This window comes from Balaenoptera borealis, assembly GCF_965194805.1.
Source record: "Balaenoptera borealis genome assembly, chromosome: 13".
NCBI classification, from domain to species: domain Eukaryota; kingdom Metazoa; phylum Chordata; class Mammalia; order Artiodactyla; family Balaenopteridae; genus Balaenoptera; species Balaenoptera borealis.
Genome location: NC_138870.1, coordinates 99344992 through 99371355, shown reverse-complemented (window position 1 = coordinate 99371355; position 26364 = coordinate 99344992). Strand labels below are relative to the sequence as shown.

The 26364-nt window shown below is 52.3% G+C and overlaps 3 protein-coding genes across 20 annotated transcripts in view; 2 read left to right on the top strand and 1 right to left on the bottom strand.

Moving 5' to 3' along the window:
• Window positions 1-4223, top strand: part of TCF20 (transcription factor 20) — a 170520-nt gene extending 166297 nt beyond the window's left edge. For all 5 annotated transcript variants that reach the window (XM_082352621.1, XM_082352619.1, XM_082352616.1 and 2 more), the window contains one exon: window positions 4108-4223. Coding sequence is in view for 1 of the 5 variants with exons in the window: in XM_082352617.1 (XP_082208743.1) it covers window positions 4108-4125 (18 nt within the window). In the remaining 4 variants the exon portion in view is untranslated. The remainder of the gene's footprint in view (window positions 1-4107) is intronic.
• Window positions 4224-10651: 6428 nt separating this feature from the next.
• On the top strand, window positions 10652-15073 carry CYP2D6 (cytochrome P450 family 2 subfamily D member 6). Of its 2 annotated transcripts, none has more exons than XM_082351430.1 (9): window positions 10652-10954; window positions 11675-11846; window positions 12429-12581; window positions 12671-12813; window positions 13246-13422; window positions 13576-13717; window positions 13932-14119; window positions 14579-14720; window positions 14821-15073. In XM_082351430.1, exons 1-9 carry the CDS (start codon window positions 10769-10771, stop codon window positions 14997-14999), a joined length of 1482 nt encoding a protein of 493 aa, XP_082207556.1. In that variant the 5' UTR covers window positions 10652-10768; the 3' UTR covers window positions 15000-15073. The 2 variants fall into 2 exon arrangements, with proteins under 2 accessions (XP_082207556.1, XP_082207555.1); XM_082351429.1 differs by having other exon boundaries at window positions 10654-10954; window positions 12671-12831.
• Window positions 15074-16497: 1424 nt separating this feature from the next.
• Window positions 16498-26364, bottom strand: part of LOC309608961 (uncharacterized protein) — a 32904-nt gene continuing 23037 nt past the window's right edge. For 11 of the 13 annotated variants that reach the window (XM_082349718.1, XM_082349709.1, XM_082349719.1 and 8 more), the window contains 5 exons: window positions 18030-18095; window positions 17840-17878; window positions 17371-17559; window positions 17002-17044; window positions 16498-16656 (listed from right to left, as the gene is read on the bottom strand). In XM_082349718.1, the coding sequence (XP_082205844.1) occupies window positions 16535-16656; window positions 17002-17044; window positions 17371-17559; window positions 17840-17878; window positions 18030-18095 (459 nt within the window). In that variant the 3' untranslated portion in view covers window positions 16498-16534. The remainder of the gene's footprint in view (window positions 16657-17001; window positions 17045-17370; window positions 17560-17839; window positions 17879-18029; window positions 18096-26364) is intronic. The other 2 variants (XM_082349710.1, XM_082349711.1) reach the window with 2 other exon arrangements.

The window sequence follows — 26364 nt, the reverse complement described above, 5'->3', positions numbered from 1 at the left end:
TTATACAGAAGAAATGAGGCGCTGAGTGATTAAGTGGCGTGTCCCTCGGTTTGGGGTCGTTTCGAGTCTGTTGAGGTCAGACCTTCACCTCTTGGAGGGAAGGAACGGACATGCGCCTCTGGGCTTGTCCACCTTAACTGCTTGTCATCGAGTGCTTCCCCGCGAGGCTGGACCCGTTGTCCTGGGTTCGCGGTTCAGCAGTCACGTTGCAGGGCTTTGCTGTCAGCCCTCTGCAGACTGTGCGGAAGGAAGCCCCAGTGACTGGGGACAGAGACGCAGCCCCCCACCTCAAGGAGCATTCGTCTCGGGGTCCGTGCTGAGGACACAGAGCCACCATCGTTGGGTCTCCCGACAAGGCAGGGAAGGGACAGTGATTGTACATGTGCGTTCCGGTTCGTGGCGCCCCACTTTCTCACCCAGAGCGGTGTGCAAAGTGCTGTGTGACCAGGCTCAGGCCACTTAATGTCTCTGTGCTTCAGTTTTCTTTCTGTAAAAGGAGGGATAGCAATGGCCAGCCAGCCTTGTGAGGATTCAGTGAAGAAATGCTTCCACCGTGCCCAGTGCAGCCTGGCCTGGGGTGCGGCGTCAGCAAGTGCTGGGCGCGCTGCCCTCTCAGCCGTGCACAGGAGGAGCAGGAGGGTCAGAGCCGCAAATCGGACCCTGCAGCTGCCCTGTCTGGCAGAAAACCCCAGGGCTGGGGCAAGGAGATGTGAGTTCTAATCTCCCGCCACCACGTGAGGTACCTGGCGCTTGTCCCTCACCAGGCCAGCAGTGCCTCAGAAGACAGGTCCTCGGGCAGCCGTCCGTGGGCCGCCTCCTCCCGGCTCCGTGGATGAGGGAGCCGTGTGGCTGGCCTCTGCCGCCCTCTCCCCATGCTGAAGCCTCCCTGGCTCAGGGCAGCGAGTGGGCAGGGCTCTGACCGCGGAACCCCTCTCCCTGTCTTCCATTCTCATCTAAGTAAACAAGGAGACCCCACCCCCCAGGTCTCCCGATCCAGTGGGCAGGAAGTAGTAACCTCCGTCCATCTGCTGCCTTGTCCTGGGTGCCAGGGGCTGCCAGCTGCACACAGCAGCCTCCCTGCCCTGGAGCTGGGCCTTCCCGAGCAGCTTCTGTGGTCGGAACGTCACACAGCGGCCCGCGTGTGAACAGCGTCATGTCCCGGGGCTCCCCTTCCCTCCCACCCCAGCTCCGGCAGCCCCTCACTGCCTCCCACAACTGCAGCTCCGCTCAACTTCAGAGGTTCCCGTCCCGGTAGGATTAAGTCCAGACTGCTCAGCACGCCTCTGAGGGCCCGTTGGAGTCTCCGGCGAGGCTCCTTCGGCTCCTCTGAGCTTCCTCCCGCGGAGCCCTGGTGCCCGCGCTTAGCTCCCTGCGCTGGAACACTGTGCCTCCGTCTCTTCTCAGCTTCTGTGTCACTTCCTCACGGCAGCCTGCCAAGTCCCCTCGTCCCCACTCTGCAGCCTTCCTGGCATCACCACAATCTCGAGTCATTTGTGTGTTCACGTATTGTCTGCATCTCCACTAGACTGTCTGCCCAGTCCTCAGGGACCGCTGTCTCCGTCCCGTCGTGCACTGGCCGGAGGGGGCACACGGCAGTCCCTGTCCTCGCAGGGCAGACAGCCGTGTTAAACAGAGGAGCACCTGCAGCCCAGGGAGGAGAGTGCTGACCTGACGGCGCTCGGCTGGGTACAGGTTGAGGACGAGGCCGCCCTCCACACCCTGGCCAGGTCCCGTGGGGCTGAGGGGGTGCCGCCTAGCCGCAGGTGGAGAGGGCAGCTTGGCCTCAGACGCGGGAGGATTTGGAGGACAGACTGACCCGGCCCAGGTTCAGGCCACGGAGGTGAAGCTGAAGGGCAGCAGGAAGGAGGGTGACGAGGGCGGGGGTGTTGGAAGGCTTTGGCCCAGCGTGAAGTCCCGTTCGCCGGCAGCTGAACGTGCGGATGCCCTTTTACAGAGAAGAGTGCAGGTCCTCAGCACAGAGGGCCGCCCGCTCGTTCACTGGCGCAGCGGCTCCACGCCTGCTCCGTGGCTCTGCCTGGGGTGCTGCCTTCTCAGCCACGTCCTGTGCGTTTGGATGGGGCCCACAACAATGGAGGCTCGAAGGCAGAGTCCCTGGGGCCCAAGCAGAGGAGCTTTGCTGGATGTGAGCCCCAGTCCCACTTCTAACCAGCCACGTGGCCTTGGGCCACGTGTGTCACCTCCCTCAGCTGCCTCATCTCCAAGATATGGGGGTCAGGCCTTTCAGTGTTACTATGAAATAATGTCTATAAAGCTCCTAGCATAGTGCCTGGCCCCTACTAGGTGCTTAAAGAATTTTCTTCCCATTCTCCCTACTGAAGGAATAGTTTTGAGGAGCAACTGAGACGTTAGGATCCCATTACATTTCAGGGTATCATGTGTTTGGGCCAGTCTAGTATCAGACCCTGGGGAAGGTCCCTGCTGGGAAGGCTGGAAGACAAAGCCCCAGACGGGAGGTGCAGAAGGGCCGAGGCTGCCTGGACCACCAGGTCCCCCTGTGGCACCAGGGGAGGAGCCCACGGTCAGCAGCCTGCACAGCCCGCCGGCCAGGCAGACCCTGGTGCCGAGACAGCCTTCATTCTGAGGATGGGCGCTGGGCTGGGGCCTGCTGTTGTGAGTAATGAGCAGGATAGGAGTGCAGGCCCAAGACTGTGCCAAGCACTGGGGAGAGGGCAAACCCTGCCCTGTCCCTCCCTCCACCAGCAGAGCTTTGCAGGATATGCATGGCACCTGTCCTCTGTCCTCGCCTGAGAAGGCTGCTTCTCCCCCCTTTCCTGGCAGCCTTAGCCTCAGGAAACCAGAGTGAGGAGTGGAGAGTGTCCGTGCTGGGGGAGGGGGAAGCATGGACCACATAGGTGGGGCCAGAGCCACCATCAGTGCTGGGGAAGCCACACTGTGGCCGGGGATGTCCTGAGGATGGCTCAGCCGCTGGCCCACGTCCCCAGGGCCTCCAGCTGGAGTCCCGGGGTTTGCTTTTACCTGAGGGTGGCGACATTGTCCTGCTGTCTCTGTGAGTCTCTTCCTGTTTATTCACATTTTCTGTCATGCAGTTAGGAATCTCTTTATGGCTCGTGCACACAGACCGGTCTAAACTATTTTGCGTATTAGTAAGTTTTGTGGAAACAGAAAAGGGGATAGTGGTGTCTGGGTTTTCTTGAGGTTTATTGGTTGGAGGAGGGCACCAAAGAGGGTTTGAGGAAGAAGCAAGGTGAGCCGTCCGACACACACACACACACACACACACACACACACACACACACACACACTTTCCAAGAGTGCTGTGATTGGCAGAAAGGTGAGGGTGCCACCACTCTTGGCTTCTGGCGTAATTTTTCTGGATTGAATTCCTTGGAAACTGCTGTGTCTCTCTGAGATCTTTGCACATGTAATGAATGACCCACGAAGCATTCTGAGGAGGCGCTTGGTACAACCCCACGTACCCCATGTGATCACCAGGATAGTCTTCCTGAGCCTGGAGCCTAGGCTGGAAGGAGAGACGCCAGTGGCAGGGCCTGGGGAGCCTCAGAGGATGAGCTGAGACCTGCCTTCCGTCAGAGCTCCTGGGAGGAGTGTTCGCTGTTAGATGTAAAGAGCTGCCTGCGACTGGAGGCAGCCATCACATGGTCCTGAGCCGGTTCTTCCACAGACTGGCTGGGTGCTCAGCCACCTCTGTGAGGACTGGTCCCTGCCACCAAGTGCCGAGCCCACCTGCAGGCCCCAGATGGTGGGGTCCTGAGCAAGGGGTCGCCCCGAGAGCTGCCCCACTCCAGGGCAGCCCCACCTGGCGGATCAGAGAATCTCTCCTGGTCTCGGTTCCTTCCACACACCCGGGCCAGGGCACTCAAGAGTCCCATCCTCCTGGCACAGCTGGCCGGGTCATTGCTGCCTTTACCCTGTTCCAGGCCCAGAGCCACACGGCTGGCTCCGCCATTGGTCTTGGGTGTCTGCAGTGTGAGCAGCGTGTTCACAGGGGTTCTGCAGCCACTGGACCCTGCAGAGTCCCCCACCCCGGCGCTGCCACGGAGCAGGGGCTGTTGGCTGCAGCACCACACGGGGGTTCCCAGCACCCAGTGTCTGCTTGTCTTGCAGGTGAGACTGTGGAGATGAGAAGGTGGTGGACCCTTGTGATGGAATGGAAATGGTCCTCCTGTGCAGCCACACCCCACCCCGCCCCACCCCGCGTGCCTGCCCGTGCCAGCACTTCCTTCCTAAGTTCTTACATCACTCTCAGACTGGTGACACCACAGGAAAGAAAGACCCAAGAAGTTGGAATGGCTGTTTCCATGGACACAATCTCCATAGTGACAATGTGGGGGGAGGGGGGAGGGGGATGATGGGAAAGGGTGGGGGGAATTAAAAAAGGGAGGGATAAAAATATATATATATAAATCTATTTTTAGTCTGGAAAGACTTTGTTTAAATGAAAGGTGCGCTATCCCTTTTGATTCTATTTTAAAATTATCTAGCTTAAGAACTCCAAATTTGTTCCAATGACAGTGAAATTTAAATGTGAAATTGAACTGAACAAACTCTCATCTCACAAGGACAGGGGTGACTTAGATCCTTAGCCCAACTTACACAATTCAGAGATTCTAGACCCAGGGTTGGAAGAGCAAACAAACCACACCAAACTATTCTTTTGTCAGTAATTTGTCTCAAAGTGGGAAGGTCAAGGGGGAGGGAAGTGGGGATGGTCCGTGTTTTCAAGAGTGGGAGAATGATGTTTAAACACAAAAATAAATTTTTTCATTTCCAGAAACACTATTTATTTATTACTTTTAAGATTTTTATCTTTTGGGGGGGGTGAAATTGGCACATGCCCCAAGGTCACAGCTGCATCCTGGGTCACTGTGGCTGGTGAGAGCCCCGAGCGTCCCACTAAGTGGCTCAGCTGGCAGGGTCAAGGGATGGCCGCCTCTGGGCATGTTTCAGGCAGCTGTGCCCTGAACCCCAGGACAGACGGGACGGAAACCTAAGCTGTAAGAGTGGACACAGGGAGGGACAGTGTCAGTTATGATCGTGTGAGGTAAGCTGACCAGGAACACCCACTCCACCCTTTTTTCTTTTGCTTTCATTTTTATAAAGGAAAAGGGGGCCTGTCAGTTGAGCAGCCCCATGCTACATGATTCTTTATGTTGTATTGTTTTGTTTTGTTTTGTTTTGTAAATTGTACAATTTTTAAATATCTGAGTTTTAAAAAAAGAAAAAAGTACAAAAAAAATCTTAAGGCCTTAAGAAGGGGTTAGTGCATCTTTCAGGGGTCACTCTGCCGTGGGGATAAAATAGCTGTTTCACAAACAGTTTTATTTAAAAAACAAAACAAAAAAATCAAAAAAAAAAAATAAACTTCATTTTAACCTTGTTTCCTTTTTTGTTTAAAGCAAATGCGTCTCTTTCTCCTCCCATCCCAGTCCCCAGGGTGGCTCTGGTTCTGCTGCAGGGGCGGCTGCCAGCTCACTGGTCCAGCCGTCCTGGCCTCCCGAAGGCCCAGCAGCCCTTGCAGCAGAGCCTGGAATGAAACAAACCGAGGACTCCTGCCACTTGCCCTCGAGGGGGGAGCTCACCCATGTATGGAGATGGCCAGATTGCTTAAGTTGATACGAGGACATATTTCCAATCAACATTAATTTTAAAGGTTATTAAAAAATAATGCAATGTTAACGGACTTTATTTTAGAGAACAGTAATACTGGAAGGAATGTTGTGAAGTAGAAATAAGCAATTATAAATGAGTTCTTGTGTGCTCATCAATTTGAGGCTGCAGAAGTGGCAGATTAATTTTGTTGTAATAGCTACATCAAGCAGTGCGGTCCACTTATAATTTTGCTCGGCCAGGATGGAGCTGTGTGGGTGGGTGTGCTGTGTGGGCCACGGAAGCTGCATAGAAATGACGGCTTTTTGAGCTCCTTGGCTTCCCATCTGGTCTTGACTTGGCATTAACACAGTTCAGGTGTTGAGAACTAAACCACAAAACTTGGAAGATATGCATCTTAAGGAAAATATTTTCCTGACAGCAGATGGTTCTTCATCATTTTGCCTTTTGTTCTTCTGTCCTCTTTTGACTTGCTGATGATACTCTGAGTAAGGCACTTTTGATGGTTCCTCAAACTGGCTACTGAAATGACCGTTAACTGGGGAGTGGCCCTGTTCCAGGCTCCACTCCTGACTCTAGCTTTCCCGGTTCTGCAGGAAGCCTCAGCTGTTCATGTGCATTTCAACTCCTGCCACTTTTGAGCTCTGTGTATTTTTTAACAGACTTTTATTTTCTAGAGCAGCTTGAGGTTCATAGCAGTGTTAAGCAAAAGGTACGGCGGTTTCCCTCGTATGCTCTGCCCCCCCACACACGTGCACAGCCTCCCCCAGTATCAGCGTTCCCCACCAAAGTGGTGCTTTTTCTTTATGACTGGTGAACTTACATTGACACATCATTGTCACCCAGAGCCCATAGTTTACGTTAGGGTTCAGTCTTGGTGGTGTACATTCTGTGGGTTTGGACAAACGTTTAATGACGTGTATCCACCATTATAGTATGCAGAGTAGTTTCACTGCCCTAAAAATTCTCTGTGCTCCCCCTCTTCATCCCTCCCTCCCCTGAGCCCTGGCAACCACTGACTGTTCACTGTCTGCATAGTTTTTGCCTTTTCCAGAATGTCATATAGTTGGAGTTACACAGTATGTAGCCTTTTCAGATTGGTTTCTTTCATTTGGTAATAGGCCTTTAAGGTTCCTCCTCCATGAAAGGTTCCTGTTTTCATGGCTTGATAGCTCATTTCTTTTTTAGTGCTGAAGAATATTCTATTGCCTGGACATACCACAGTTTATCCATTCACCTACTGAAAGACATCTTGGTTTCTCCAAGTTTTGGCAATTATGAATAAAACTGCTATAAATGTCAGTGTACAGGTTTTTTTTGTAAGGAACGGCCCAACTGTCTTCCACAGTGGCTGTACCGTTTTCCATTCTCCCCTGCAGGGAATGAGACTCCCTGCTGCTCCACATCCTGGTCAGCATTCGGTGTTCTCAGTGTTCTGGATGTTGACCACTCTAATAGGTGTGCAGTGGTGATGTACTTTTTTAAAGTAATTTTTACGCCGTGGTTTAAAAACAGCAAAACTACCATCTTAACCGGTAAGTGTACTGTTCAGTAGTGTGAGGCATATTCATATTGTTGCGCAGCCGAGCTCCAGAACTTTTTCATCTTGTCCAGCCAATGTCCTGTTGCCGGAGAACTACCGGAGGGGCCGGCCATGCCCCACCTCCGCCCGCTCGCTCGCCCGATCCCCGCCCGATCGTTCGCTTGCTCGCTCACTCGCTTGCCCGCTGCCCGCCCGTGGCGCCCCCCGGCCACGCCCCCCCAACCCGGCGGCTGCCGGGCCGGCCCTCCACCTGGATCCCAGCGGGGCCCGGGTGGGCCGTACCGCGAGTCAGATACCAGCTCCCACTTTTGTCCCCGGGGAGGAGCGGAAATTAAGGGGTTTCTTCCGCGGGCTTGGCCATGCCGCGGGGGAGGGGGAAGGGAGCGAGTAAAATGCCACCAACTTTCCAGCGCCCTCTCTGGGCGCTGCAGCTCCGTACCTGCTTTCTAGAGCTCTCTCCAAGGGGTTTGCTCCGCATCGCGTTGGGGTCCCAGGGCTGGGTCTCCGTGCTTGGGGGCCCAAGGGCCTGGCACTTTCTGGTCCGTCATCTTGCTGACGTCACCCCGGGCTCAGTCTCAGGTCGCAGTGTCCAGTTGGGCCTTCCCTGCGCGGGCGAACACCTGTGACACGGAGACTGGGGGAGGGGAGGGAATGGGGGGCTCATCCCTCTAGCACCAGCAGCTTCACCAGAGCGGAAGCCAGCAAGGGCAGGCTGAGTATGTTTCTAAAATAATAAATTTCAGTAACTTAAATGCTGGCCCTCATAGAAGTTTGTCCACTGTAGAGCAGTAGCTCAGAGCATGAGTTTTGAGATAGACCCTAATGGTGCTCTGTGACTTTGACCCCGTGATCCCTGAGACTCCGTGCCTTGGGGACCATAAAGCCACCTACCTTACAGGGTGTGGAGAGGATGGGGAGTGAACAGCAGTGCCCGGCATGTGAGTGTGCACAATGATTGAAAAAGGCCATTGGCCTCACGATCACAGGTTTTCCTCAAGTCCTGTCCTGGACAATAGGCCCCCAGTAACGGGAGGGCACTGCCTGAATTACAGGCATGTCTGTCACTGCCCTTCATATGTCCATTAGAGTGACTGGGGAGGGCATGACACATACAAAACAAAGGGTAGATGCAATTTATCGAGGGCCACTGTGACAAACCTGTGATGGACCATCCTGCCAGCCCGACTAACACCACCTGATTCTCTGGCTGTCTGAGCCCCGATGAAAGACCACAGGCTGGATCTGAGAAGTCCCCAGGATGCCCATGGGTCTTACCCTCTCAGTCTTTTGAGTGGCCTCAAAACTGGTCTCCCCGCCTCTTTGAGGCCCAAGAACCCCGGTTTCCCACAATCCAGTCCTCTGCCAGACTTGCAAAGCCCCAGCCTCAAGTTGCCCCCGTCCTGCTGCTTTGCATTGGTGCTTTAGTCCCACTGCCAGGTCACCTTGGCTTGCAGAGCCAAGCCAGCAGAAGTCCTCTGGGAAGTTTTCCCGGAAAGTGTGCTCCAGCCTGGGGCAATGTCCCCACAGCCCTCAACGCAATCCCTGCACTGCTGGCCTGGTGTGTCAGCTCTCTGGCTCCCACTCCTCTTGGTCACGAGCACCTTGAAGCAGGGGCCCACCGTCGCCTTCCCGCCACGCTGCCAGTGCCCAGCCCAGCACCCAGCACAGGGTGCATCCAGATAGGGTGGGACAGAACCCAAGCCTTGGCCAAGGCAAGATGCAGGAAAGGCCAGATAAACTGAGTAAGGCCCAGTTGGGCCCCAGCCAGCTACACCCTCTGGCCCTGGGCCTGGCAGGAGAGTGGAGATGTGAGAATTTGGAAGGGGAGGAGCAGCTTTCACAAACCAAGCAGGGATTGCAAATGTTGAAAGCCAATACCTGAAGACCACAAGCACTCTGTGTTGTCCTGCACCCTGAGAAGAACCTGGTCTTCTCCCCGTTGGGGAGTGAGATGGGAGGGAGGGAATGGGGGTGTCGGGGTACGGGAGTGGGGAGTGCCTCCTCCAGGCTCTCCTTAAGCTAGGGGCGAGCACCTCCAGGACCCTGGAATACTCCAGCTGTTTTCAGAGAGGTTGCCTCACATACCCCTGGGACGGGTGAGGGGGCTTGACCCCTACCCAGGAAATGCCACAATTCCAGCCTGGAGGTGGCACACACCGGTGCAGGGCGGTACCAAGGTTTGCACATTTCGTTGAGGACTGGAGCCACTGAAGGGGACCAGAGAGTCAGGATTGGAAGGTGTGGGGCTGGAGCCAGGGCGGACTGGGCCCATGGAGAGGGAGGAGGCCGGCGAAGGGAGAGGCCTGAGAATCCATTCTTTGTAGTGCTCAGCAGGCCTGTGAGGGTGTAAAGAAATTACATCCCCATCTGGTATCCATGCCCTTGTCTTCTAGAGTTTGAACAGCTGATGTTCAAGGACAAATCAAGGAGGAGGAGGCAGGCCCACTCCTCTGAGGACAGTCACAGCCTATGCTAAGCCACCCTAGTACCCTGAGCTTACTGGCAGTCCAGTCAGCAAGGTAAAGTGCCCACCTCACATGTCTCCAAGTTAGGAAATGGGCACAGACAGGAAGGAGATTCATCACCTGGGTGGCCACAAGAGCTAGAAGGTCCAAGGACCAATTTGTGACAAACTTAGGAAAGGGTCTCTGGGCCATCAGACCAGCTGGCCATGTGACTAGGGAGCTCTGAAGACAATCCTGCCGCCTCCCCACCCCCAGATTCAAACTTGTCATGGCCACAACCAGGCGGAAATGGGTAGAAACCAAGGAAGCTGAGCCAGCAGCCAGCCAGGTGAAGGCCGCCAGCATCACTGCGAGCAGCCTCGAGGTGGGAGGAGGTGGGTTGGGTCCAGGCAACCACTGAGAACTACGAGGACTTGGTGCTGGGTCTCTGTGCAAGCGTGTAAGTGGTACATATGTGTTAATGTGTCTGGCTTTGTGGGTGTGTAAATATGCATGTGAGCATGTGAGCAGGCAGTATGTGAATGTGTGTAAGTGTGGTTTATGAGTGTGTGATTCTGTGTGTGTGTTGAGCATACTAGTGTGAAGTGAGGGGACACCAAGGACTTTATCCCCCTACAGTGGTCCCTCTGATCATTAGGACCTCCCTCCAGCACTGGGCAAGGGCCAGTAACAAACTTGGGAGGTGAAGGCCACTCAGGAGGAGGCAGGTGATACATGGGGGGACAAGGACATGTTCTAGGGGTGAGGCTGTGAGCACATTAGGGAGTGTGAGCCTAAAGTGACAGGTGGGTGGCAGGATCAAGTCTGAAGACCCCTGATTCTTCCTCAGAATCTTTACAGAGCTGGGGAGTCTGGCTAGGGGGAGGGGAGGACTTCTTGTGTCCTCGCCCTACCCTCCGTAAGCACGTGGAGAGGGCAGGAGGGACAGTGGCCATCTGTGCACCTCACTTTCCCTGACCCCTCCCTGCACCCTCTGGCAGCACACTCTCCCTGGCAGGTTGGCTCAGGGCAGAGTGCAAAGGCCAGTCTCAGCTCCTTTTATAAAGAAGACCCAGACTGGTTGAGCCCTGGAGGTGCAGTGAGAGTGCCCTGCCTGGCCTAGTCCTACGTGTCTGATGTGGTGAGGAGCCCTGTGCACACTGAGGCAGCCATGCTGCTGACTGGGGATACACTGGTGACCCTGGCCGTGGCCGTGGCCGTCTTCCTGCTCTTGGTGGACCAGATGCACCGGCACTCACGTTGGGCCGCACGCTACCCACCAGGTCCCATGCCACTGCCTGGGCTGGGTAACCTGCTGCAGGTGAACTTCCAGGACCCGCTTCTCAGCTTTAGCCAGGTGAGGAAGGTGGGGGTGGGAAGTGGGCAGCGGAGGTCCTGGGGACCCCACCTAGCAGCAGACAGTGGGTGGTGGGTGAAGTCACAGGCTGGAAAAGGAACTGGGCCAAGAGGAGGAGGCAGATTTGAGAGGCTTCCTGAGGGAGGGCATTTGTTCAGGGCCCGAGAACAGTTTGGATTTTCCCAACAGAGGTCCAAGAGGGCAAAGGCCAGGGAGTGGGGGAGTACGACTTGGCAACAGGCTGGGGATTCAGCTGGCCAGCTCTTACATTATGTGAGCCTGAGTCCCTTATGATTACATCAGGAGGAAAGGTCTCGAGAATGGAGGAGAGGAGTCTGGTCTTGAGCCCGATTTAAATCAGGTAGTTGAGGCTGAGAGAGGTACAGTGATCTGGTTCAAATCTTTTGCCACCGTGAGACCTTGGACCTCACTGCTTACCTCTATGAATCTGTTTCTTCACCTGTAAACTGGGATGCTAACTTGGTCTATTGACAACTTTGGTGACCTCTGCACAGTCATAGCTGGGTGGTCTGATCCAACTTGAGGTCCTCGACCGTGGTGGATGTAATTAACCCCCAGGCTCACAAGACTGGATAAAATCTTTGCACCCCCTCGCTCCTGGTGGGGGCCCAGGGTTCCCGCAGGGCTCACGCCATGAGGCTGGGCCCGCAGCCTGGCGGGGCTTGGGCTTGACAAACGCCCTCGACCTTCGGACTGCAGCTGCGGCGCCGCTTCGGGGACGTGTTCAGCCTGCAGCAGGTCTGGACTCCCATCGTCGTGCTCAACGGGCTGGCGGCTGTGCGAGAGGCGCTGGTGTACCGCAGCCAGGATACCTCCGACCGCCCATCTGCGACAGTCTACGAGCACCTGGGTTACGGGCCGCGCTCGGAAGGCAAGAGGAGGAGGGGGCAGACCGCGTCCCGACGGACACTGGGCCAGCAGTCACCCGATACCGGCAGGGCCAAGCGGAGGCAGGGTCGCGGACATTCGGTGCAGGGAAGAGCCAGCGAATTTGAAGGGGCAGCAGGAGGAGAAAGGAGTCTGTGCCAAGGGTCGGGGGAGGAGGAATGCGGGCGAGGCAGGGGGCGGGGCCTTACGGAGAGAGGGCGGCCCAGGGCCATCGCGGGCACGAAGGGGAGGTCAGGGTGGGCAGGAATGAGGACAAGGTCAGAGTGGGCGGGGGCAGGGCCGGGCCAGGACCTTCCCCGAAGGGGAAAGGGGGTCCCGGTGGGCAAAGTAAAAATTGGAGCCAATACCTGACCCTAGCAGGGGAGAGTAGGCGAGCAATGCGGGCGGGCAGAGAGTGGGACCGGTCCCCAGCTGGAAGGGGGTGTCAAAGTGGGCGGGGCTGTGTGAGCAGAACACCGGGAGGGGCGGGCCGAGGAGAACCGGCGAGCCCGCCAGCGCTGTGGGCGAGCAGAAGGCGGGGCCGGGACACACCCGAGCCACGCCCACGTGCCCGCTCCGCCCCCAGGAGTGATTCTGGCGCGCTATGGGAAAGCCTGGCGCGAGCAGCGACGCTTCTCCTTGTCCACCCTGCGCAACTTTGGCCTGGGCAAGAAGTCGCTGGAGCAGTGGGTGACCGAGGAGGCCTCGTGCCTCTGTGCCGCCTTCGCCGATCAGGCCGGTGGGTGCTGAGGGACAGGGAACAGGTTTGGAGAGGCTGGGGAAGAGGAGATGGAGGCAACGCCCTGACTTGAACCCGTTCCCTCCCAGGACGTCCCTTTAGCCCCAACGCCCTCCTGAATAAAGCGGTGAGCAACGTGATCGCCTCCCTGACCTTCGGCAGCCGCTTCGAGTACAACGACCTTCGCATCCTCAAGCTATTGGACATATTGGAGGATGGACTGAAGGAGGAGGTTGGCTTCGTGCGCCAGGTGCGGGAAGGGAGCTGCATAGAGGAGGCCTCCGTCCTGCAAAGGGCCTCCCCGGAGGAGGATTTGCGTAGAGGGCCAGAGGAGGAAAGGGCATTCCGGGAGAGGAAACTGCAAGGGAAAAGGCCTGGAAGTGGGGAAATGACAGACAACACAGATGGGAGAGGCGGGGCGAGGGTCAGCGGGCTTAGGGGAGGGAGGGTTCCTTCATTGGAAGGCACCGGCACCCATGAGATGCAGACTTTAGGTTTATCTTTCTGGGCCCAGAGCCAGGAGAGAGGGGCGAGGCCTGCACTTAGGGAGGAACAAGGTCAATGGTGGGGACATCCTGGAGGAGGCTAGGACCTGACTGGTCCAGGTGAAAGCCTGAGCACCACGAGGTCCCAGGGCCCCAAAGCTGTGACCCACCCCCCACAGGTGCTGGAAGCAATCCCCGTGCTCCTGCGTATCCCAGGGCTGGCTACCAAGGTCTTCCCGGCGCAGAGGGCCTTCATGGCCCTGATTGATGAGCTGGTCACCGAGCACAGGATGACCCGGGACCGGGCCCAGCCACCCCGAGACCTGACTGATGCCTTCTTGGACGAGGTGGAGAAGGTGAGGTGGGTTGAGGGTTGAGGGCCCCGTGAGGCAAGCGCAGGCCTATGTATCACCCAGTGATCAGACACCTGGACTGACAGGAGCAGAGTGGGAGGCCATTTGGAGGCTTCCTCCCTCTGTCCCTGAGCTTACCTTCTCTGCATGGCCCAGGCCAAGGGGAACCCCGAGAGCAGCTTCAATGATGAGAACCTGCGCCTGGTGGTGTCTGACCTCTTCTCTGCCGGGATGATCACCACCTCGACCACGCTGGCGTGGGCCCTCCTCCTCATGATCCTGCACCCAGACGTGCAGCGTGAGCCTAGCCCGAGGGGCCAGGTGGCATGGGTGAGGGAGGAGAGGGACAGCCTGAGGCCCCTGAGCTTGGTGGGTTTGGCCACCAGCAGCAGCTCTGTGCAGAGGTCACAGTGCCCTCCTCCTCCGAGTGGGCACAGCCCTACACAGGAGTCAGGAGGAGGTCAGAGCCCAGCTCTTGGGTCTGACCACTGTGAGGATGCTTGTTTTTCCAGGACGTGTCCAACAGGAAATCGATGAGGTGATAGGGCAGGTGAGGCCACCAGAGATGGCGGATCAGGCCCTCATGCCCTTCACCATGGCCGTGGTCCATGAGGTGCAGCGCTTTGGGGACATCATCCCACTGGGCCTGCCCCACATGACATCCCGTGACATCGAAGTTCAGGGCTTCCTCATCCCAAAGGTAGGCCTGCGGCTCTCCTCACCCCAGCTCAGCACCACCTGCCACCTGGTAGCCCCAACGTGGGCATTGCCAGGTGGGGTCAGGACTGGAATCCAAGCCACCCAATCCTCAGGCACTGAATGTCCTAGGCTGGGTGGGTGTGGGGATGAGAGCAGAGGCTGGGCTGGCCCTGTCCATTCAGAGCCCGTAGTCGGGTAGGGAAGACAAACTAAAGCGTGTCACAGAGTGTTGGAGGAGCCCGTTCACCAAGGGACAGGTGGCAGTAAGGGCACCCATGGGAGGCAAGTCACTCACCCTGCCATGGGGACAGGGAGGGTGCCAAGAAGCTTCTTGGGCTGAGGGTTACTTGAAGAGTCCAGGTGTGTGCCAGGCAGAAGGTGTGTGCCCATGTGTGTTTGGTCGCAGGGGTCCAGGCACCCCCCAGTCCAAACCCCACCCATGCCAGACATTTCCTGCCAGGGGACGACGCTCATCACCAACCTGTCATCAGTGCTGAAGGACGAGACCATCTGGAAGAAGCCCTTCCACTTCCACCCGGAGCACTTCCTGGATGCCCAGGGCCGCTTCGTCAAGCAGGAGGCCTTCATACCCTTCTCAGCAGGTACCTGTGGGGTGCCCGGTTTGCTTACCTGTCCTGAGGGAGTCTTGGAGTGGTGGAGCCCAGGCCCCCAGGCTCACAGACCCCCCATGCCCACCCACAGGCCGCCGCTCGTGCCTTGGGGAGCCCCTCGCCCGCATGGAGCTCTTCCTCTTCTTCACCAGCCTCCTGCAGCACTTCAGCTTCTCAGTGCCCGCTGGGCAGCCCCGCCCCAGTGGCCACGGTGTCTTTGCCTTCCTGGTGACCCCATCCCCCTACCAGCTCTGTGCTCTGCCCCGCTAGAGGTGGGCACCAAGCCCCCAACCCACTCCTCAGCACTAGCCCTGATGTACAATAAACCAGTCTGGTGGCTCCAACCTGCCTTGAGTCCCACCCGGGGCCCCTGACCAGCCCCTTGGTGGTCATGGGGCCTCAGCAGCCTCCCCAGATCCAGCCCCTACCCCTGCCTGATCCATCCTTACCTGGCATTTGACCCCATTTGAGAGATGGGTATACCGAGGCTCAGAAGGTGACACCTTACCCCCTAGTCACCCTTGGAGACCCAATACTGGTTACTTGGGTTAGTGACAAAGTCTATAAATAGGTCCTGGCTTCTGCCGGAAGGAACTAGAATAGGCTGGTGAGAGATTTCAGGCCCCAGTGGGGATGAGGAGGGCCCCACTCAACCTGGATGCCCACATTTCAGGCCCAGCCACACTCAGCTTGCACCACAGGCCAGCAGCTCAGCCAGCACCATCAAGTCTGCTGCCCCAAAAGGTGGCGAACTCAGGGATGGCTGGGAAGCAATGTGCTGGGTTAGCACCTGCAGCTCGGTCTTCAGATGCCAGAGCTCTCCCTGGGAAGCCTGATGGCAGCCCAGGAGTGAGCCACCTCCCTGGGCCTCTTAGTCACCCCAAGATAGGATGGGCCCCCTTTCCCTGCCCCTTAGGGATGCTCATCTCCCAGCCCCTGCCCAATAGGAGTTGCCACTCATGGCCACGCTGGAGTGGGAGGACACTCATCTAGGCTCCAACCCGGGGCTCCGTCCTCTGAGTGGCCCAGTCAGGCCAGGCACTCAGGAGGCTTGGCAGGGGCAGGGAATGAGCCCCTGTGGGCCACAGGCATGCCCTAGGGACAGGGGTCAACCTTGGGCCCATGTGACAATGGGGTGGCCAGGGCAGAAGGAGGCCAGGTGGGGAGCTCAGAGGAGGACACCCTGGCTCCAGTCCTCGCTCTGCTACGACACTGTGTGACCTCAGGCTTCTATTTCCCCTTCAGCCAATGAGAAGTTTGCACCAGATGGCTGCTGGGGCCTGTCTTCCTGCTCTGACTCTGGGGCTGGGACCTCATTAGCCTGGAGCCCTAGCTGAGGGCGGGGACTGCCACCCTCTACCTGTGCCCACCACCCCGACAGTTTGTTCTGGACTCTAAGCATGCACAGGCACCACCCAGGGGCTTCTGATGACTGTCTGCTTACCTGAGTCGTAAGCAGACTTCCTGGTACATTTAGGTTAACAGCTCGGGGACCACAGACACCCAAGGCAGAAGCACCGCCCCCAGCCAGGCCACTTTCGCCTTCATGACAGTGAGCTCCACAGCTCTTAGCATTAAGGGAACTTGGCCTCTCCCTTGGCACTGAGTCAGAAGACCAGCCAGGGCCCCGTTCAGTCTCCAGCGTATCCCCTGTCGTGGGCTTAGTGGCAGGAGGTGGTGTTCCTGCAGCTTATTGGAACAGGGAGCGTGGATGAAACCACACTGAGTTTGTGGCAACTTGAGGCCCCTGAAAGGAAGCAGCCAGGCCTGCAGAAGCAGCAACTGTGGATTTATTGGATGTTGTGTCATTCGTGGCTCTGAGTCTTGGGGATGTCAGAGGCTGGGAACCAGCCCAGCCAGAGCTTCCTCAGGAGCTGGGGGACCCAGCCCCCAGGGCTTTCCTCCATGATGTCCACCTCAGAAGCCTCTAAAAAGCACAAACAGACATGCCCTGTGGGTTCCTTGCTGGGAGGAACCTTTCCCCAGGGCCAGGGTACCCTCTGGTGCCAGGGGAGCAGGTCAGCGTTGATATAAGGCTAGGCATTCCTCCAGCTCAAGCGCAGTGGCCTCAAGTCCTGCCAACCCAAGAAGGAAGCAGGAGGCAGGGGGGCTCATCAGGAAAGACAGGGCATCTGGCTACCTGGGTTTCTTCCCTCCCCTCCCTGGGGCAGGAGGGTCAGGGAGGAGCTCGGCTGTCTGTGACCTCTGCAGGGTCACTGAGATTAGAGAGGAGGGCAGTCCTGCTACAGCAGGGTGGGGTCAGTTGTCTTACCAGAAGTATATGCAGCAATCTCCTTTCGGACCTTTTTATTTTCCTGGGAAGGAAGAAGGGGGACGGTGGTGGGATGAGACAGGTTCTACGTTGAGCAGATGGGGAAATAGGCCTCACTTCACAAGAAGTCAGGGGAGGCCAGGATTCAGATCCACTCTCTGCTCAGGCCATGTCTACTCCTCTCAGCTCCTCACAGAGCTATTGCTCGACTGAGATGGCAGTTAGGCTCAGTCATCTTGGGGGTGCCCCAGCCCCCGCCTCCCATTGCCCTCCTTCCCCAGGGCCTCTCCACTCCACCCTGCAGTGCCCTGGGGCTTCTCAGTAGGACCCATGCTGGGATGTTCCAGTCGAGGCACCAGGCTTCCTTACCTCCCAGCCTGGGGTCCCTGCCACCTCCTCCTCCTCAGATACCTCCTTCCCAGCAGGAATGGGGGAAGGAATGGGGCTGCCTGCTTCCTCTCCTGGGGACCTCATCTCCCCCTCATCCGAAGATAAGCTATCAGTCTCCTCCTTGGGGGCAGCATCATTCGGTCCTCCTGTTGCCTTGGGGGTCATGGCCTGCAGGGAGGGACACGAGGGCAGAATATGGGCAGAAAGGCCCACTGATCCCCTAACCCCTCTCCCTGTTCTCCACACCTGGAGTGTGCGTAGTTCTTTGTTTTTCCAGGGAAGCCCCTCCCTTCTCAGCTCGCGCTGTGGTAGGGTTGTAAGTTTCCTAGACGGGCCCTGCCACTCTCCCTGGGACCCCTGGCCATGAGCTGGGGCATCCCTGAGTCTCAGGGAGCTCTGACAGGAGACAGCCCCGGCCCCGGGCCCTTCCAGGGCAGGCCTCACTTACCTCAGGGTCTTGCTTCTCCCCACTCTTGACTCTGTGTCTCTACAGAGGGAAACAGGGGAAGTGATATTCAGCTATGAGTGTCTGGGAGGCCTTCCCTGCCTGGCCCATCCTCTTATTGTGTGTGCCTACCAAGGGTGCCCAGGACAGCCACCCCACCCCAGGGGAGGAGGAGTCCCCAGCCCTTACCCACCTGAGCGGTCACAGGGTAGCATTTATCCATCAGTCCCCACACTGGCCTTAAGGTCTCCCCTAAGGGCTGCAACGACAAGGAGAAAGAGAGAGAGAAGGAAGGCTGAGGTGACATATTAAGGGCTCAGCTATGTACTAGTCCACTGTCAATGCCTGCTGCGAAGACACCTAAAGACTACCAAGGGCGGGGCTGGGAGCTGAGGCTCGGGCTTCGGTCGGATCGCAGGGAGAGGACTGGGGTTGGAGGCGTGAACACAGCCTGAAGGGGTTAGTGCACCACAGCTAGCCGGGAGGGAGTCCGGGAAAAAGTCTGCAGCTGCCGAAGAGGCAAGAGACTTTTTCTTCCCTGTTTCCTGGTGCGCGAGGAGAGGGGATTCAGAGCGCCGCCTAAACGAACTCCAGAGACTGGCGCGAGCCGCGGCTATCAGCGCGGACCCCAGAGACGGGCGTGAGATGCTGGGGCTGCTGCTGCCGCCTCCAAAAAGCCTGTGTGCGAGCACAGGTCACTCTCCACACCGCCCCTCCCGGGAGCCCGTGCAGCCCGCCACTGCCAGCGTCCCGTGATCCGGGGACAACGTCCCCGGGAGAACGCACTGCGCACCTCAGGCTGGTGCAACGTCACGCCGGCCTCTGACGCCGCAGGCTCGCACCGCCTCCTCCGTACCCCTCCCTCCCCCCGCCTGAGTGAGCCAGAGCCCCCGAAGCAGCTGCTCCTTTAACCCCGTCCTGTCTGGGCGGGGAACAGACGCCCTCAGGCGACCTACACGCAGAGGCGGGTCCAAATCCAAAGCTGATCCCCAGGGGCTGTGCGAACAGAGACGAGAAGGGGAAATCTCTCCCAGCAGCCTCAGAAGCAGCGGATTAAAACTCCACAAACAACTTGATGTGCCTGCATCTGTTGAATACCTGAATAGACAACGAATCATCCCAAATTCAGGAGGTGGACTTTGGGAGCAGGATATATTAATTTTTCCCCTTTTCCTTTTTTTTTGTGAGTGTATATGTATATGCTTCTGGGGGAGATGTTTTCTGTATAGCTTTGCTTTATAATAGCTTTATTTTACTTCACTATATTATAGCCTCTTTCTTTCTTTCTTTCTTTCTTTCTTTCTTTCTTTCTTTCTATTTTTTCTCCCTTTTACTCTGAGCCGTGTGGACGAAAGGCTCTTGGTGCTTCAGCCAGGCATCAGGGCCGTACCTCGGAGGTGGGAGAGCCAACTTCAGGACACTGGTCCACAAGAGACCTCCCAGCTCCACGTAATACCAAACGGCAAAAATCTCTCAGAGATCTCCATCTCAACATCAAGACCTAGCATCACTCAATGACCAGCAAGCTACAGTGCTGAACACCCTATGCCAAACAACTAGCAAGACAGGCACACAGCCCCATCCATTAGCAGAGAGGCTGCCTAAAATCATAATAAGGCCACAGACACCCCAAAATACACCACCAGACGTGGACGTGCCCACCAGAAAGACAAGATCCAGCCTCATCCACCAGAGCTCAGGCACTAGTTCCCTTCACCAGGAAGCCTACACAACCCACTGAACCAATCTTAGCCACTGGGGACAGATACCAAAAACAACGGGAACTACGAACCTGCAACCTGTGATAAGGAGACCCCAAACACAGTAAGATAAGCAAAATGAGACGACAGAAAAACACACAGCAGATGAAGGAGCAGGGTCAAAACACACTAGACTTAACAAATGAAGAGGAAATAGGTAGTCTACCTGAAAAAGAATTCAGAATAATGATAGTAAGGATGATCCAAAATCTTGGAAATAGAATAGACAAAATGCAAGAAACATTTAACAAGGACGTAGAAGAACTAAAGAGGAACCAAGCAATGATGAAAAACACAATAAATGAAATTAAAAATACTCTAGATGGGATCAATAGCAGAATAACTGAGGCAGAAGAAAGGATAAGTGACCTGGAAGATAAAATGGTGGAAATAACTACTGCAGAGCAGGATAAAGAAAAAAGAATGAAAAGAACTGAGGACAGTCTCAGAGACCTCTGGGACAACATTAAACGCACCAACATTCGAATTATAGGGGTCCCAGAAGAAGAAGAGAAAAAGAAAGGGACTGAGAAAATATTTGAAGAGATTATAGTTGAAAACTTCCCTAATATGGGAAAGGAAATAGTTAATCAAGTCCTGGAAGCACAGAGAGTCCTATACAGGATAAACCCAAGGAGAAACACGCCAAGACACATATTAATCAAACTGTCAAAAATTAAATATAAGGAAAACATATTAAAGGCAGCAAGGGAAAAAAAACAAATAACACACAAGGGAATCCCCATAAGGTTAACATCTGATCTTTCAGCAGAAACTCTGCAAGCCAGAAGGGAGTGGCAGGATATACTTAAAGTGATGAAGGAGAAAAACCTACAACCAAGATTACTCTACCCAGCAAGGATCTCATTCAGATGTGATGGAGAAATTAAAACCTTTACAGACAAGCAAAAGCTGAGAGAGTTCAGCACCACCAAACCAGCTTTACAACAAATGCTAAAGGAACTTCTCTAGGCAAGAAACACAAGAGAAGGAAAACACCTACAATAACAAACCCAAAACATTTAAGAAAATGGGAATAGGAACATACATATCGATAATTACCTTGAATGTAAATGGATTAAATGTTCCCACCAAAAGACACAGGCTGGCTGAATGGATACAAAAACAAGACCCATATATATGCTGTCTACAAGAGACCCACTTCAGACCTAGAGACACATACAGACTGAAAGTGAGGGGATGGAAAAAGATATTCCATGCAAATGGAAATCAAAAGAAAGCTGGAGTAGCAATTCTCATATCAGACAAAATAGACTTTAAAATAAAGACTATTACAAGAGACAAAGAAGGACACTATATAATGATCAAGGGAACGATCCAAGAGGAAGGTATAACAATTGTAAATATTTATGCACCCAACATAGGAGCACCTCAATACATAAGGCAAATACTAACAGCCATAAAAGGGGAAATCGACAGCAACACAATCATAGTAGGGGACTTTAACACCCCACTTTCACCAATGGACAGATCATCCAAAATGAAAATAAATAAGGAAACACAAGCTTTAAATGATACATTAAACAAGATGGACTTAATTGATATTTATAGGACATTCCACCCAAAAACAACAGAATACACATTTTTCTCAAGTGCTCATGGAACATTCTCCAGGATAGATCATATCTTGGGTCACAAATCAAGCCTTGGTAAATTTAAGAAAATTGAAATAGTATCAAGTATCTTTTCCGACCACCACGCTATGAAACTAGATATCAATTACAGGAAAAGATCTGTAAAAAATACAAACACATGGAGGCTACACAATACACTAGTTAATAACGAAGTGATCACTGAAGAAATCAAAGGGGAAATCAAAAAATACCTAGAAACAAATGACAATGGAGATACGACGACCCAAAACCTATGGGACGCAGCAAAAGCAGTGCTAAGAGGGAAGTTTATAGCAATACAAGCCTACCTCAAGAAACAGGAAATATCTCGAATAAACAACCTAACCTTGCACCTAAAGCAATTAGAGAAAGAAGAACAAAAAAACCCCAAAGCTAGCAGAAGGAAAGAAATTATAAAGATCAGGTCAGAAATAAATGAAAAAGAAATGAAGGAAACAATAGCAAAAATCAATGAAACTAAAAGTTGGTTCTTTGAGAAGATAAACAAAATTGATAAACCATTAGCCAGACTCATCAAGAGAAAAAGGGAGAAGACTCAAATCAATAGAATTAGAAATGAAAAAGGAGAAGTAACCACTGACACTGCAGAAATACAAAAGATAATGAGAGATTACTACAAGCAACTCTATGCCAATAAAATGGACAACCTGGAAGAAATGGACAGATTCTTAGAAATGCACAAACTGCCGAGACTGAACCAGGAAGAAATAGAAAATATGAACAGACCAATCACAAGCACTGAAATTGAAACTGTGATTAAAAACCTTCCAACAAACAAAAGCCCAGGACCAGATGGCTTCACAGGTGAATTCTATCAAACATTTAGAGAAGAGCTAACACCTATCCTTCTCAAACTCTTCCAAAATATTGCAGAGGGAGGAACACTCCCAAACTCATTCTACGAGGCCACCATCACCCTGATACCAAAACCAGACAAAGATGTCACAAAGAAAGAAAACTACAGGCCAATATCACTGATGAACATAGATGCAAAAATCCTCAACAAAATACTAGCAAACAGAATCCAACAGCACATTAAAAGGATCATACACCATGATCAAGTGGGGTTTATCCCAGGAATGCAAGGATTCTTCAATATACGCAAATCAATCAATGTGATACACCATATTAACAAATTGAAGGAGAAAAACCATATGATCATCTCAATAGATGCAGAGAAAGCTTTCGACAAAATTCAACACCCATTTATGATAAAAGCCCTGCAGAAAGTAGGCATAGAGGGAACTTTCCTCAACATAATAAAGGCCATATATGACAAACCCACAGCCAACATTGTCCTCAATGGTGAAAAACTGAAAGCATTTCCACTAAGATCAGGAACAAGACAAGGTTGCCCACTCTCACCACTATTATTCAACATAGTTTTGGAAGTGTTAGCCACAGCAATCAGAGAAGACAAAGAAATAAAAGGAATCCAAATCGGAAAAGAAGTAAAGCTGTCACTGTTTGCAGATGACATGATACTATACATAGAGAATCCTAAAGATGCTACCAGAAAACTCCTAGAGCTAATCAATGAATTTGGTAAAGTAGCAGGATACAAAATTAATGCACAGAAATCTCTTGCATTTCTATACACTAATGACGAAAAATCTGAAAGTGAAATTAAGAAAACACTCCCGTTTACCATTGCAACAAAAAGAATAAAATATCTAGGAATAAACCTACCTAAGGAGACAAAAGACCTGTATGCAGAAAATTATAAGACACTGATGAAAGAAATTAAAGATGATACAAATAGATGGAGAGATATACCATGTTCCTGGATTGGAAGAATCAACATTGTGAAAATGACTCTACTACCCAAAGCAATCTACAGATTCAATGCAATCTCTATCAAACTACCACTGGCATTTTTCACAGAACTAGAACAAAAAATTTCACAATTTGTATGGAAACACAAAAGACCCCGAATAGCCAAAGCAATCTTGAGAACGAAAAATGGAGCTGGGGGAATCAGGCTCCCTGACTTCAGACTATATTACAAAGCTTCAGTAATCAAGACAGTTTGGTACTGGCACAAAAACAGAAATATAGATCAATGGAACAGGATAGAAAGCCCAGAGATAAACCCACACACATATGGTCACCTTATCTTTGATAAAGGAGGCAAGCATATACAGTGGAGAAAAGACAGCCTCTTCAATAAGTGGTGCTGGGAAAATTGGACAGGTACATGTAAAAGTATGAAATTAGAACACTCCCTGACACCATGCACAAAAATAAACTCAAAATGGATTAAAGACCTAAGTGTAAGGGCAGACACTATCAAACTCTTAGAGGAAAACATAGGCAGAACACTCTATGACATACATCACAGCAAGATTCTTTTTGACCCAGCTCCCAGAGAAATGGAAATAAGAACACAAATAAACAAATGGGACCTAATGAAACTTAAAAGCTTTTACACAGCAAAGGAAACCATAAACAAGACCAAAAGACAACCATCAGAATGGGAGAAAATATTTGCAAATGAAGCAACTGACAAAGGATTAATCTCCAAGATTTACAAGCAGCTCATGCAGCTCAATAACAAAAAAACGAACAACCCAATCCAAAAATGGGCAGAAGACCTAAATAGACATTTCTCCAAAGAAGATATACAGATGGCCTACAGACACATGAAAGAATGCTCAACATCATTAATCATTAGAGAAATGCAAATCAAAACTACAATGAGATATCATCTCACACCGGTCAGAATGGCCATCATCAAAAAATCTACAAACAATAAATGCTGGAGAGGGTGTGGAGGAAAGGGAACACTCTTGCACTGTTGGTGGGAATGTAAATTGATACAGCCACTATGGAGAACAGTATGGAGGTTCCTTAAAAAACTAAAAATACAACTACCATACGACCCAGCAATCCCACTACTGGGCATATACCCTGAGAAAACCATAGGTCAAAAAGAGTCATGTACCAAAATGTTCATTGCAGCTCTATTTACAATAGCCAGGACATGGAAGCAACCTAAATGTCCATCAACAGATGAATGGATAAAGAAGATGTGGCACATATATACAATGGAATATTACTCAGCCATAAAAAGAAATGAAATGGAGGTATTTGTAATGAGGTGGATGGAGTTAGAGTCTGTCATACAGAGTGAAGTAAGTCAGAAAGAGAAAAACAAATACAGTATGCTAACACATATATACGGAATCTAAGGAAAAAAAAAAAAGGCCATGAAGAACCTAGTGGCAAGACGGGAATAAAGACTCAGACCTACTAGAGAATGGACTTGAGGATATGGGGAGGGGGTGGGGTGAGATGTGACAGGGTAAGAGAGTGTCATGGACATATATACACTACCAAATGTAAAATAGATAGCTAGTGGGAAGCAGCCGCATAGCACAGGGAGATCAGCTCGGTGCTTTGTGACCACCTAGAGGGGTGGGATAGGGAGGGTGTAGGGAGGGTGGGAGGGAGGGAGATGCAAGAGGGAAGAGAAATGGGAACATATTGTATATGTATAACTGATTCACTTTGTTATAAAGCAGAAGCTAACACACCATTGTAAGGCAATTATACTTCAATAAAGATGTTTAAAAAAAAAAAAAAAAAGACTACCAAGGATTTAAGGAAAACTTCACACAAACAATTATTGATGGCTTTAGAAAGATGAACTTTGCATTTACAAAATAAGTATAGGCGCTAAAATAGGAATGTTCAAACAACAATCTCTAATTCTTTAAAAACAAATATGATATTATAATAGGAATTAAAAATTAAGAATTAAAAATCCAGTCAAACTGTAGAAGGTAAAGAATAGAGAGAAGAGAGTGGGAGGTCCAACAGCTAAATCATCATAGATCTTTCTGAAAGAGGGAACAGAGACAACAAACTGGGGTGGCAGGGAGAGATATCAAATAAATATGTTCATTTTTTACCAAGACAATTTCCCAAAGATGAGCGACATGATTTTCCAGAAGAGAAGGGATCACCAAGTGTCCAGGACAATGGATGAAGGAGACCCACCCCAGATTATGCCATCAATAAATTTCAAGACACTGAGGATGAAAAGAACCTAAAAACTTCCAGAGATATGAAGAAAAAGTCTGTTTTAGGAATTCAACTTTCATCAGACTTTTCAACACCAACCCTTTGAAGCCAGAAGAAAATGAGGAGCTTCAAAATCTGTCAGAAAATTATTTCTCGTCTAGAATTCTATACCTAGCCAAACTTAGTTAAATATGAATTAAGACCTTTTCAGATATGTAGTGTCTCAAGACTACCCCTCAGGAAGCAACCGGAGGTTGTGCTCCCCCCAAATAAAGAGTAACATCTGGGGCTTCCCTGGTGGCGCAGTGGTTAAGACTCCGCCTGCCAATGCAGGGGACACGGGTTCGAGCCCTGGTCGGGGAAGATCCCACATGCCGTGAAGCAACTAAGCCTGTGCGCCACAACTACTGAGCCTGCGCTCTAGAGCCCGCGAGCCACAACTACTGAGCCTGAGCTCTAGAGCCTTCAAGCCACAACTACTGAAGCCCGTGCGCCTAGAGCCCGTGCTCCACAACAAGAGAAGCCACTGCAGTGAGAAGCCCCCACACTGCAACAAAGAGTAGCCCCCGCTCGCCGCAACTAGAGAAAGCCCGTGCGCAGCAACAAAGACCCAATGCAGCCAAAAATTAACTAATTAATAAAAAAATAAATAAACACAATGTAAATCCTCAATATTGATCTAAATAAAATTACAATACAAGCCTATTAGAATGACTAAAAAAAAGGTAAATGCTGGAAATGATATGGAACAAATGGACCCTCTCATTCATTGCCAGTGAGAATGCAAAATGGGTGCCAGCCATTTTGGAAACGTTTTACAGTTTCCTACAAAACTAAATATACGCTTGCCGCATGACCCCACAATCCCACTGCTAGGTATTTACCTAAGTAAAAGGAAAACCTATGTTCACACAAAACTTGTACATGAACATTTATAGTGGTTTTATCTATAACTGCCAAAAAACTAGAAACAATCCAAATGTTTCTCACTTGGTGAATGGACAAACCGTGGTACCTCCATGCAATGGACAACTACTCAGCAATAAGAAGGAACAAACACTGCTACACACAACTGGGTGGACCTCAA